This window comes from Danio aesculapii, chromosome 14 (assembly GCF_903798145.1).
Source record: "Danio aesculapii chromosome 14, fDanAes4.1, whole genome shotgun sequence".
NCBI classification, from domain to species: Eukaryota; Metazoa; Chordata; class Actinopteri; order Cypriniformes; family Danionidae; genus Danio; species Danio aesculapii.
This window is the reverse complement of record NC_079448.1, coordinates 24,043,973-24,058,774: the sequence shown is the minus strand read 5'-3', so window position 1 is coordinate 24,058,774 and position 14,802 is coordinate 24,043,973. Positions and strand designations below refer to the sequence as shown.

The 14,802-nt window shown below is 37.7% G+C and overlaps 1 protein-coding gene across 2 annotated transcripts in view; it reads right to left on the bottom strand.

Moving 5' to 3' along the window:
• gabrb2a (gamma-aminobutyric acid type A receptor subunit beta2a) overlaps positions 1–14,376 on the bottom strand; it is a 92,869-nt gene extending 78,493 nt beyond the window's left edge. Inside the window, exons 1-3 of one of the 2 annotated variants that reach the window (XM_056472496.1) lie at positions 14,210–14,376; positions 14,020–14,111; positions 13,345–13,412 (exon numbers count right to left, since the gene is read on the bottom strand). In XM_056472496.1, coding sequence (XP_056328471.1) covers positions 13,345–13,412; positions 14,020–14,111; positions 14,210–14,283 — 234 coding nt within the window. In that variant the 5' untranslated portion in view covers positions 14,284–14,376. The remainder of the gene's footprint in view (positions 1–13,344; positions 13,413–14,019; positions 14,112–14,209) is intronic. The other variant, XM_056472495.1, reaches the window with a different exon arrangement.
• Between the last annotated feature and the right edge of the window lie 426 nt (positions 14,377–14,802).

The following is a 14,802-nucleotide window of genomic DNA, read 5'->3' as shown; positions in this document are numbered from 1 at the left end:
AAACACATTTTGTTTTTGCAAAGACACAAATCTGTCTGTGTGCCTGGCTGAACAAGCTGGTTGTGTGTGCATACTGTACATGTGATAGTATTTTTATCAGTTAAGAACTTGTGAAGAGCGTATAAATGTGTAAAGAATTCAAAGCAACACCCTGGATTGGTAACAATACTCCCATTGCAAGCTTGAGGATCCTTTTCTTTTATGGTTGCACTTTGTGACATTATGTCCTGTTTGTGGTTCTTTTAAATGTCTCATCATTAAGTCAAACCAATATCAGAATTAAAATTCGAAGAGGAGAGGGGTACTATTTTTTAGGATGTCATGGCTCACGTTTATTTATACACTGTAAAACGCAAAAAAGTTAAGGTAACTCAAACTATTTGAGGAAACGAAAAAACCATTTAACTTCAAAAACTAATCCTAATGAGATAATAATAATCCTGTGAACTTGATCCATTTGAGTAAACGAAATAATCTGAGCACAGTAAAACCCAGTAAATGAAGAGAACTCAAACCAACAGAGTACTGTAAACCCAATAAGTTAAGGCAACTTAAACCGTTTGTGGAAATATGAATACAGTTTCATTCATTCATTCATTTTCTTTTCGGCTTAGACCCTTTATTAATCTGGAGTCGCCACAGCGTAATGAACCGCCAACTTATCCAGCATATATTTTACGCAGCGGATGCCCTTCCAGCTGCAACCCATCACTGGGAAACATCCATACACTCTCATTCACACACATACATAACGGACAATTTAGCTTACCCAATTCAACTGTACCACATGTCTCTTGGATTTGTGGGGTAAACTGGAACACCCGGAGGAAACCCACACGAACAGAGGGAGAACATGCAAACTCCACACAGAAACGCCAACTGACCCAACTAAATAACGCCAACTGAATACAATTTCAAAGGACAGTTTTCTGGGAAGTCTAACGCCTGATTCACATGGGGCTTCAGCGTCAACGCTTGACAGAAGGTTTGTCTGAAGTTGAGATTGACGTGATCATCATAGCAGCGTCAGCCAATGATGTTAGTCCGCAATCGGTTACTGTCTGACCTAAGGTATATGCATAAAGCGATCTGATTGGCTGACGCTTCTGTTGGCGATTGAAAAGTTGAGAAATTCCCAACTTCTTCAGCGAGCAACAGCACTGAAGAGGCGCTGACAGATCTGCAATGAATTCAGTTCAACAATAAATTTGATGAATGGGAAGCGGTGACGCTGACGCCCCGTGTGAACGGGACATACAGTAACAGTATTCAGGTACAGAAATTGAATAATCACAATGCAAAAAATACATATCTTATTTTGCTTTGTCTCGTTTTCTAGTCAAAATATTGAAAAATTTGTAGAGCAAGTAAAATATTTTTGTTTTCAACATCAGAGGAAAATCCCAAAACTAAGGTCACGTTTACACAGTCAGGTCTTGAATTCTGATTTGTTGCCTAAATCTGATTTTTTTTGCCTGTCGGTTTACATGTTCTTTTAATTGTGATCCACATCCGTTTCATGTGTTTACACTTGCCGTTCAATTTATGACGTTGTGCACGCATAAAGGCGGAAGATGGAAGAAATTGTCTTCCTTCTAGCTCTGCGAAATATGCGAAGTTCGCCCAACTTTAAAATTATTTTGAGGTGGAGGCGGAGAGGAGGGTAAGAGCCATCATTGCAAGAAGGCAGGTAACTTCTGCCGTCAACCACTGACCACCTTCCTTCTCCAGGTTTCCTCTGTTGTTGTTTACCACATCTGCGTCTCCACACATGCTCATCTATGTCCTTAAACTATGGAAAAATTCCACATTGACGCAAGTTTAATGACGTACAAAATGGAATGCCCCAATAAATCCGATCTGCCTGTTTACTAGGCATGGGCCGGTATAAGATTCTGATGGTATGATAACCTTGGATAAAAATATCACGGTTTCATGGTATTATGGTATTGTGGTTACTGCTCCAAAATATATTCTTTTTAAATGTCTGGGTAAAAAACAACAATTCTTCCCCCTTTGAACACAATATATATTATTTTGTGTGGTAAACATGTCAGGCTAAATAATTCAGATGAATCTTTGACTTCTGTCTTCATTAGCTTCCAAAAACACAGATTTCATTACAAATTAAAACGGCATCTTTGAATATATTTTCTGCTGGAGATACGGCTGTCCTAAAAACTTTTTTAAAAAATTACATAAAAAATCTTACACATACCTCAGGAACGGTATTACAGAAAATTTTGGCGGATTTAAAACCTTGACTTTTCCAAACCTTGAAAGTTTTTCTATACCTTAAAAGTTATTGCATTGTCACATATCTGATTTATTTCCACATATGAAGGAAGCCTGAAACCAATCTCTGAATATCCGAATGCATGCGTATTTTTCGTGTTTACACAGTCCTTGAACATATCTAATCTGTGTCACATATGAGCAAAAAATTGGAATTGCGTCACATTTAACTGGCAGTGTAAACAGGGCCTAAGAGTTTTTTCTTTCCTCATCACGACTCACACCCGCGTGCGTCATCAGCGTCCTGCTTGACACCGGTAATAGTAGAACATTTCTACGTTTTCTTCGTTTTGGGCATTTTGTTAGATCCTTACGAAAAATATTGATCTAAAGACATGACACAGTCTCTCTCTCTCTAGCCAGGCAGACTGATTTCACTGAGTGAAAGTATATTTTTACTGAATATTTGAACTAATGCCACAAGAGCTCCCAAAAACGCATGCTCACTCTAGGATGCTTTTTTCCTCCGTCAAGAGTTTTTTCTTAAAACAAGCTACATTTTCTGCCAATGGGCTTTTCACTTTCAAATGTAGATATTTAGACTAGAAACACAACAAAAATTCTACATAAGTAAAACTTTTTTTGCAGAAATTGTATAAATTACACATAATTAATAACATAAAGTTCATCAAAGTTCAAGTTCGTCCTAACATCATAATTTTATTGAGCCCAAATGTTCTAAACACTGTTGAAACGCTCAGTCACAGGCCTTAAAAACACATGCAAATGATAAACTTTCACTCTATTATGGTTAAACTTAGCAGTAACTCTACAAACCACATGTATCCTGGTAGGCATGGGCCGGTATAAGATTTCACAGTATTGCTATTACACCTCTAAAACATGCACTTTTTAAACGTCTGGGTAAAAAACAACAACTTTCTTCCCTCGTTGAACACAGTATATTTTATCTTTAGATACATTTTAAGTATTTTGGAGCATGTCAGGCTAAATAATTCGATTGAATCATTGACTTCTGTGGTCTTCATTAGTTTCAAAAACACAGATTTCTTACCATTTAAAACAGCATATTTGGATATCTTTCCAGCTAGAGATACTTTTGTCCTAAAAAAAAGTAAATAAAAAAAATCGTACATACAGCTGAAGTCAGAATTATTAGCCCCCCTGAATTATCAGCCCCCAGTTTATTTTTTTCCCCAATTTCTGTTTAACGGAGAGAAGATTTTTTTTCAACACATTTCTAAACATAATAGTTTTAATAACTCCTTTCTAATAACTGATTTATTTTTTCTTTGCCATGATGACAGTAAATAATATTTGACTAGATATTTTTCAAGACACTTCTATACAGCTTAAAGTGACATTTAAAGGCTTAACTAGGTTAATTAGGTTAACTAGGCAGGTTAGGGTAAATAGGCAAGTTATTGTATACTAATGGTTTGTTCTGTAGACAGTCGAAAAAAATATAGCTTAAAGGGGGTAATAATTTTGACCTTAAAATGTTTTTTTTTTCTATTAAAAACTACTTTTATTCTAGCCGAAATAAAACAAATGAGACTTTCTCTAGAAGAAAAAAAATATGATCAGACATACTGTGAAAATTTCCTTGCTCTGTTAAACATCATTTGGGAAATATTTAAAAAAGCAAAAACAATTCAAAGGGGGGCTAATAATCTGACTTCAACTGTATACCGTAGGAACAGTATAGCAGAAAATTGTGGCGGTCTTAAAACCTTGACTTTTTCAAACTGTGGTATACCTTGAAAATGGTTATCATCCCATGCCTATATCCTGGTCAACGATAATTCTGACTCAACATTGCATGTCTTGCGATGTGACTATTATGCATGTGCACATGCTAAACGATATATTGTGCAGCTCTAATATGAACATTAACAGAGCAAATCAAATCAATCCAAACATGCCAAGATTAAACATAACCTTCGTGTGTCGTGTATGAGACATTTGCAGCTATGCGCAGTTAAATAGGTGCAAGCAAGACAAGACCCATCCAAAATCAGTATGTAAATAAATGGAGAAAAAACACCAACTCCACTTCAGCAAGCATTTAACTGAAGCAGCTGCATCATCGAAATATTAATACTTTAATCTGAAATGCCTTTTAAAGCGCAACATTTAACAACAAATAAATAAACCTAAATTTAGCCCCAAAACAAAACCCATCCAAACGGAATGGCGCTACATGCCCATTAACAGGTCGTGCTGAATTAATTGCAGAAATCAGAAGAAGAGAAACGCAATGGAGGAACTATAATAAGCTTCTCAGAGGAGTGAGATGTGCTGCAGATCTCATCAGTGTATGAAATTATAATACAAGTTGCTGCTGCTGTCTGGGAGAACATCATGTGACCTCACCGTTGCCACTCTATTTCTGGCTGTATCTAAATCATACATGTAACTACACTGCGCAACGCTAAGTACAAAAGAATTGATAAAAACAATCTGCAGCCTTGCCTTAAAACATAATCTGGAAAACAGAGAAGAGCCCACATTAACCCTGCGTTTTTTGAGAAGGGTGGTGTTGTCATAGCAACAAAAAGTAAAAATAACACTAAATAACACACAGTTTATCAGCAGCGAATTCAATAAAACAGGACTAAACAGACGCTAACTGACAAGCCAGAAATGATTAGCAATTACACTCACTAGTACTAATTAACTCGACCGATCTAATTGAGTCTAAATTTGTCTTTTCATCCATTTGTTATTTCACAGGCTATCATTGCACGGCCCTGCCTCTTATTCATGTAAGCAATTAATGCTTGTCAGGATAATGATACATATAAGGGCAATGTTTCCGCCCTGGTAATTATTTAGCCCATGAGCTAGCACAAGTCTGCTCCAATCATTCCCTTTGAAGTGACTATTATGTTTTCAGAGAAAACTGTTCAACATATCCTTCGTCCCAGCCAAACAAAGGCCCTTTCCACCATAATTTATGCACGCACCAAACAAACTGGAGATGGAGGACTCTCGTCTATGGCCAATGACAAAACCACAAACGCATCATTCACAACAGGGATTTTTAGAGTCAAAGACAGTAGGCCTCCCTTTTAGGGGGCTTTCAGATCAGGTAGTTATAGGAACTCAGTTACAGGAACTATCCACAAGGGCTGGGCCGATAAACAATATTATATCAAATAGCGATAAAATTGATGTAAATAACAATGATAAGCTCTGGAATTTTTTACTCTATATTGATCCTATAAGAGCCTATCACACAGCAGAAATGTGCAACAATGGGAATCTAGAAGTGTGTTGATATTAGAGATGCACAGAATTTTCAGCCACTGAAAATATATAGGCAGAAAACATGTAATGCCATTTAAAGGACCCTCAAATATTTGCGGCTTCAGTCATTGTTGGGGTACTTTTTTTAAAACTGGAAGCATTAACAGCTGATAATGAAATATTTATCCTTATTGTTCAATATGGAAAATAATTATTGAGATTACATTTTTGCCATATCGCCTAGCCCTACTATCTACCTTGTCAGACACATGAGAGAACTTCCTTTAAGCTTATTAAGCTTTGAGTGCTAAATACTGTATCACTGAGACTGAGAAAAAACACTATAATGCAGACAGAGGTGAGAGGCAAATGTTGCTAACATCTTTCTCTATGTGTGTGTTCACACCGAAAGAGGCAAGAAAGTAAAAGTAGCCGGAAGTCATTCATTTTCAATGGGAGCCAGCGGCGATAAGCTGCGAGGAGCAGCACGGCGCATCTTCGCCAGTGTGGGCTCGAGGAAAATTGAAATCAAGTCAACTTTATGGTAATGAGCTGTGATGCTGTTCGGCAGCAAGCAATCAGAATGTAGAAGTCCACCGCCGGATTTCCAATCATTTACGATGTTTTCTTACATCTTTCTTACATTAAAAAAAGTTACTGGCAATTTACTAATGTGTATATATATACACACAGTTGAAGTCAGAATTATTAGCCACCCTTTGAATTTTTTTTTTCTTTTTAAAATATTTCCCAAATGATGTTTAACAGAGCAAGGAAATTTTCACAGTATGTCTGATATTACTTTTTTTTTCTTCTGGAGAAAGTCTTATTTGTTTATTTCGGCTAGAATAAAAGCAGTTTTAATTTTTTTATGAACCATTTTGAGGTTAAAATTATTAGCCCCTTTAAGCAAATTTTTTTTCGACTGTCTACGGATCAAACCATCGTTATACAATAACTTGCCTAATTACCCTAACCTACCTAGTTAACCTAATTAACCTAGTTAAGCCTTTATATGTCACTTTAAGCTGTATAGAAGTGTCTTAAAAATATCTAGTTAAATATTATTTACTGTCATCATGGCAAAGATAAAGTAAATCAGTTATTAGAGGCGAGTTATTAAAACTATTATTATTAGAAATGTGTTGAAAAAAATCTCTCCGCTAAACAGAAATGGGGGAAAAAAAATAAACAGGGGGGCGAATAGTTCAAGGGGGCTAATAATTCTGACTTCAACTGTATTTACATATTCTCATGTATCTCATGTATAGTACAAAACAGTATTGCTGCTTCAGAATATTTCAAGCATATAGACACATATTGAATAAGTGGAGCAAGGCCACACCACATGCAACTTGATCTTTCATTGTTAAATGAATTTGATAAAAAGTTTTAAACATTTTCAAGCTAGAAAGCATGTTTTTATGCAGGAATGTAAGTGATTTGCTGATATGCTGCATTGTCAACAGGGCGGCCAGAGCGAACTTTGACACTCTCACCGACTTCGGTGTGAACGCACAGTATGTCTAGTAACATTTTAATATACTGTACCAGTATCTTATATGGCATTCATGTGTCACTAAACAGAAGTTGCGTCCCAAATGGCACAATATACACTATGCACTTATACACTATGCATTTATGCACCTACACACTCAACAGCAAAGTTTTTGAATGTAGTGTTGTCCCAAATGGAACACCCAAATGTTTTTTTACTAAGCAGAAATTCAAACCATTTCCCAGACGACGTTTGTTGGTTGCCAGTGAAATAAATGACCAAACTACCAAATAATACTTGCCATGAGCATAAACACGTTCACCACTGGGAGGCGGTATAATCATTCTGCTTTCACAATCCAAAATAAATAAAGTAATCCAACATCAGTGCCCGAATGCTCCTCCCCTTCCACTATCTAGGCAAAGCAGCGGCCGTTGAGTGCGTGAAGTGTCCAACTTGCCACACTTCATTTTAACGGCTGAATCAGCGCATCATCTGGGTATTTAAAGTGCACTTTTATTTTTTAGAGTTTTCAGTATGAACACACTACTTACACTACTTCTACTACAAAATGGCATAGAATAGTGCATAAGTATGCAATTTGGGATGCACCTACAGTTTCCATAATTAAAATTGTACTCAGTTCCTGTGGTGCAAAAATGTACATTCAACATTAGTTCTAAGAACTATGAAAATGTTCCCACTTTGCAAAACCCCTTTTATAACAATGTACACAAAGGTGTTCTACCTTAAATCTCTAAGTTTTAGTGACAAATAACTGGATTTACTGGATAACCTGAAGCGAATCTTTTCAAAGTTTGCAAAAAAATCCCAAATGTAAATTAGGTGCGTTTACATCCAGAGTGTCTGACTATAGTATTCGTAACCAACAGTAAACAAGGCACGCATTATGCAGACAGCTGATTAACCACATACTGTAGGTGTGATATTCGCTACATCATAGTTTATTCGGCAAATGTGTTTAAATTTCGCATTATTCACATTAACCCATTTTTGCACCACTATGGATTTATGGATATATGGAAACTTGTTCATGTTAAATACGATGATACAAGAATCAGCTGAGAGTGAGAACAACAGATTCATGTTTGCCTAATGTACAACTTCTGAACTTACCTATTATAATCTTTAACAAAATATCAACGTGCATCAAAACTAGTGAGACTCAGGTTTGCTTTTACTGTGTTTTGAGCCTCCATTCAGGCTGTATTTCACACAACACACTGAAAAAGGCTTTAGCAGCTCCAAAAAAAAAAAATGACAAAATGCACATGAAGTCATACTTCTGCTTCATTGAGATGTTTTTGGTCTGTGTTTGTTTCCTATTTTAGTCAAACCACATCAGAGTTAAAGTTAAACCACCTGAATAGTGGTTCCAAATACATGTTGAAATTAATAATTTTCAGTAATTTGTTTATTAGATCCTTGGACTGAAAACTTTGCTAAAGCTTACTAATATTAATTGGTTTGATCACAAACAGAGGTGATACTTATATCTTAGTTCTAAAACCTACTTTTTTATCTAATCATTAAAGTGATAACTCACCCTAAAATTAACTCAAGGGGCTCTAAAGATTTATGAGCTTCTTTTTCTGTTGACAAGATATTTTGAAGAATACTAGAAACTGTTATAGCCATTGACTACCATTGTAGAAAAGAATAGTTAATAGTCAAAAAGTCAACGGCTACTGGTATCCCAACATTCTCCAAATTATTTTCTTCTGTGTTCAACAGAAGAAACTCAAAGAGGTTAAAAGCAAATTGATGGTCATTTTTGCTTTGTGGCATCATATATTGACGAATATATTGATGAAGTTTTCAGTTTTCACCCAGTATATAGCGCGTGAAGATAAATTGAATAGCTGATATGAGGCCACTACACCAACCAGTACAGTTGTTTAGCGGCTACAATAATTCCTTTATCACCCTGCACGCCTCACACTTTGAAAAGCCATGAATTCGAATGTCATATTATCCTATTTCTATTACGCTTCCTCAAAACTCAAATGAGTCATCAGAAACGCCTCAGTCAGAGAGCACGGCCCGCGTTTGCCTCTTCTTGCGGCCTCAGTCCAAAAATAGCCCAATTTTAATGTCAAGCAGCGAAAACGCAACTTGCGTAGACTGGCCTAAAGATTTGCATTGCCAAACAACACGGCTGACCTTTGGTCGAGGCTTCTTTGGCCACATTTAACACACCGAGAACGCGCTTGTTTACATGCGTGTGAAATGGCAGGCAGGTGGAGATGAAGAGAGCGGGGGTTGCTTGATTTTAAAACAAAACGCTCACAGCAGTTTCCCCTAACAAAGACACCTGGGGCATCAGCGCCACTCCTAATTGAGAGATCATACATCTGTCTAAAACACAGGCATCGCACTGGACTAATGAGACAGTAAACTGGTACGAGGCGAGCAGAAAAGCGAATGAGGCGTGATGCATGCGGTGCTGGCTTTGAATGGAAATATCAGATACTAATGACTGCAAATCTCAGAGATCAACCCTGTCAGCCCTTAGGATAGTCAAGGATCCTGTCGGCTGCGAGCTCGCTGACAATCCAATTTTGCTGGAGCTGCAGAAAACAAAGATTTTCATCTTTTCTTCTAACTCTTAGGGATTCCAGAGCTCAAGTGTGACAAGCAACAAACTTGACAGATCTATAAAGGTAATTTGTAAGCACATCACTACACAGTATTAGGCATCCATGTCCAGAGGCCTGTTCAGAAAACAACCACTGTCAACCTTACAAGGTCGACAAAAACTTTAGAAGAGCTGTTTTATTTTGTATTTCGTTATAATTGGGGTTTGTGTTTATGCTATTGAAATCGTAAGTAAAATATTTAAATACAAAACTACAGCAAAGTTATTTGCATGTAATAGGCATGGGACATGAGGTATTCCGCGGTTTGGAAAAGTCAAGGTTTTAAAACCTCCAAAATTTTCTGCTATACCGTTCCTAATGTAGGTGTACGTTTTTTTTTTAATGTTTTGTTTTAAGTTTTTTAGGACAACAGTCTCTCCAGCAGAAAGGATATCCAAAGATGCTGTTTTAAATTGGAATGAAATCTGTGTTTTTTAAACTGATGAAGACAGCAGTCAACGATTCATTTGAATTATTTAGCCTGACATGTTTACTGCTCCAAAATATTCTAAATGTCTCTTAAAAGAAAGTAATAATGTTAGTACACAGACTTTAAACATGGCATATAGACCATTATTAGAGAGTGTTCTCACATATAATATTGTTTCATTGTATGGTAGCAACAATTAAATAGAAGAAGAAATTATCGCAAATTATCAATCAGGCAAACAAGATAACTGGTCACAAAGAACATTGGCTGCAGATTTTATTCGACTCCTTTATGGAAAAAAACAGCAGTTGGGATTTTTAAAGGTAACACACATCCCCTTCACTCAGCTTTTGAAGTGTTACCATCAGGACTAGGCATGGGACGATAACCATTTTCAAGGTATTCCACGGTTTGGAAAAGTCACAGTTTTAAAACCGCCAACATTTTTTGTAATACCATGCCTAAGGTATGTGTAAGATTTTTTATTTACTTTCTTTTGTTGTTTTTTAGGACAACAGTATCTCCAGCAGAAAAAAAGAAGTTTTAGTTTTTTACTCAGACATTTAAAATATATATATTTTACAGCAGTAATCAACACCGTGAAAACGTGATATTTTTATCCAAGGTTATCATACCATCAGAATCTTATAGCAGCCCATGCCTAGCATGTAATAAGGTGGCAAATTTACTCATAAATAATCATAAATAGAGCTGTCTAGCTGGTTTCTGTCCAAAAGTTGGATCTTTGCTTTTCATCAACTCTCATGGATTTGAAAAAAGTTCATAACTCAGTTATGAAATAGTTGTGGGAACAAGGTTGAAGGTCAAGATATTTATTCATTCATTCATTTTCTTTTCAGCTTAGTCCCTTTATTAATCTGGGGTCGCCACAGCGGAATGAACCGCCAACTTATCCAGCATATGTTTTATGGAGCGGATGCCCTTCCAGCCGCAACCCATCTCTAGGAAACATCCATACACACTCACTCACACTCTATGGACAATTTAGCCTTACCCAATTCACCTGTACCGCATGTCTTTGGACTGTGGGGGAAACCGGAGCACCCAGAGGAAACCCACGCAAATGCAGGGAGAACATGCAAACTCCACACAGAAACGCCAACTGACCCAGCCGAGGCTCGAATCAGCAACCTTCTTGCTGTGAGGCAACAGCACTACCTACTGCTCCACTGCGTTGCCCAGGTCAAGATATGAAAACTACATGTAACAGACTGTTATTTTAATAGTTGGAAATGTTCAAAAAGTTCAAGAGCTCAGAGACAAAACAGGCCAAAATGAAAAATAATTAGAAATTCCTATTACATTATTGGATTTTATTAATTGTAATTTACACTCACAAAGAGCAAATTCTTGCAGAAGAAATCATTTATGATAAAAAAAATACACAAAGGAGCAAATTGCATTTTCAAGATGAAATACTACCCAGCAGGCACACAACATCATAAGACGGTAGTATTAGGTTAGATTTAGGTCATGACATCAGGTGACCAAAATTCAATGTCTAGCCAGCGTCTAAGGACAACTTTATTTTGACGTCCAATAACAACGTCAAACAGCGTTGATATTTGGTTGATTTTAGGTTGTGTTGTAAAGTAACCAAATCCAATGTCTGATAGATATCATAGTGGTAACATCCACACAGCATCAAGGTGTACCATGATTAGACATTAATATTTGATTGATTTTAGGTTGTACATTGCTGACGTTGGGTTCTGACGTCAACCCGATTTTCATTTCCAAATAAAATCCAATGTCTCCACTAATTTGGCGTACAACGTCAAAATGACGTCCTGTACCTGCAGGGTATTTACTATAAAAATGCTAATTCACTTACAAAAGTTCATTTTACGTTTTTCTACTTACAAAGAGCAAATTCTAGTAGAGTAATTTTAAATAACGTTAAATGATTTTGTTTATTTAAATAAGCTTTTCACTCATTAAGAAAAAAAGGGACAATAGCTGAGGAAAGCTACAAAATGTATAATCAACTACAGAAACTCCAGTTATACTCCCAGTTTTAAAAATCTAAAGATAACTACAAATGTTATATGAAAATATAGAATATCCCATTAAATTATATGATCTGTGCTTTTAAAAGGCTTTTACATGAATAACGGATCCCCTTTTTTTCATATCTATGAGCTTTCCTGACCTTGATGGCAGTCATAATCATTTTTTTTTTCTGGAACTACAATCACATCCAAGACAAACATCTGAATCTCACAATAACGCATCTGTCTAAGTGCAATGAAAAAGACTTTCCCAGTTGTGTACATCCACCACCTACAGAGCTAAAAATATATGTGTGAACTCAATCTGCAAGCGAGGCATGCTTTTGCTTGTTTTTCCACAGCGATTCATGAAGAAATATAAAGCAGGCCTCCTGGCACAGGCCATTTCACCTTCATTGAGTTGAAAAGAGCGACTGGGAAATGAATTGAAAACAAACTCCATCACCCTCCACTGAAATGATAAAGCTGCAATGAGTACGAGCCATAAATCTTTAATTTCACAGCCATACATATTCCGCTGCAATTACCGCTGCGCTCCACGCTGCGTCCGACAGAGGGTGCGCTTTCACGGGATAAACTTTTCCGCTGTCCCCCATCAACAGTATGTTGCTTTGCATCACAATTTAAAACCTCATCATTTTAAAACGAGGACACAGCAAATGAAAAGCATCGAACAGAAGCTGTTCAGAGTCGAACGTCGTGCAAAACATCTTTCTAGCATCAACCAAGAAACGCACGATTCTGTCAGCATCCATGACACGTGCCGTCTTTCTCCTTGAGAGGACAACGCTCACCTTGAACTAGATTTGCTAAAAAAAAAAAAACACAAAAAAAAAAACACACACATAAGTCACACAGTGTGAAGGTGCTCCCACGAACGTGTTCGTTTCTCAAAGGCAAATCAAAACTGCTGGGCTCAAAAACACAGTGTGAGACATGCGGAGCGCGTGCGGGTGCGCGTGCGAGTGCGCCAGTGCGCGTGTGTTTTGAATTCAAATGTAGCAGCAAAATGCAGAGCAGATACCGCAGCATGCCAATGAACTTCTGCAGCTTCACATCTAATCATCATGTGCGAGCAACATCAGCTGGTGCGCCTCAAGTTAGTGTGCGTTCGTATTCTCTACCGTTGCGTTTTAACATACGGCTGATGACACAGAGAGAGAGAGACATACACACACACAACAGCAATGGATAAAACTGTTACATGCAACATACCATGTTTACTTCCGATACCATGTCTATACTGGCAATGTCTATATTCATCCCTACCGCCACCGGAGCGCCTGATGGAAAGAAAGGGAAAATGGTTAAAAAAGGAGCGCAAGATCGCACGCATGCATCCTAAATAGGCTGCTCATAGTTTTGCCTTCACTGTGGGTGGTTGTATTATTATCATGCCATTATACAGAAATGAAACAGGACAGATAATGTATGTATGTGAAACAGCAACACCCCGAATTCACGTGGCATTGCGCATGAAATTGTTGATTTGTTCCAAGCACGGGAGGTGAACGCACAAATGCAACTGCATGACTGACAAATGAACAGTTAGACGTGTCCTTCTATCAATAACAGCTTGAGCATCTTCTGTGGTGCACTCTGTATGCGTGCGCGTGCATCAAATGGGATTTTAACGCATGTCATTTCATTTGCCGTCATCATGCAACAAAAGTTGCACTGCAAATTGAATGGATCCCCAAGTTAGCTTCCCTCTCCGGGAAAAGACAACAGCGTTAAATAAGCATGCGTTGATTTTTCTTTCTCATGCATTGACATGCACGTCTGATAAGGGGCTGAGATGAATGAACAAGGTCTGCATGAGTAATTGGGCATGTTAGTGCGCGTGACAACCCAAATGCAACAATTATACGAATTGTACTCATGCATTACCTCCGAAATCTGGCCTCAGCCGAATGTCGTATCCTTTCATGAGTCTGTCCACGGTGTCTTTAACCACCGGCATATTGCTCGGGTCTCTGATACTGCAATAACATCACGAGATGTTCTTAAAATCTTCTTGCATCCCAAAAAGAATGACATTTCTGTTAGACAAAAAGGGTAGTACAAAACGCAACCATACCTTTGCGCGCACGCCACGGCCACGATGAGCGGACATAACAAGAAGATATGTGGGGTTTTTCCGATACTCTCCATTGCAACAGTTTTGATGGGGTTTTGGATGTGATGATGAAGACAGCGCACATCCAACTTACTGAAGCCAGTGCAGGGAAGGCAATGAGCTGCGCATGCGCACACGACAGCTTCAGATCAAAGAGCAGCTCCTGATGATGCTGGATGAGCTGTTTCCATTGCGGGGGAAAAATTAAAGGGACGACTGAATAAACCAAGTCAAGAAAAGAAGACATCAGGTGATCTTCATGCAGCATTTTTCTATCAATCTGGAACTTGACAGGTTAGTGCAGTTTCCTGAAGGTGACACGATGGGGTTTCCGTCACACTTCAGGTGTCGTAGACATTAACTTCAGATTTAAACGTCTCTAAATAATCACGTGCTGAGGTTTACCTCGCCGTATCTTTATTGTGAAAACATATTACATTTAAAAGACGAACTAAAATTGTTTACTCCCGAAAACAGACACTTACAGGTGGTATTTGGGAGGGACAGAATCATTTTACACAGCATGTGATTGGACACAAAGTTGGACACGCCCC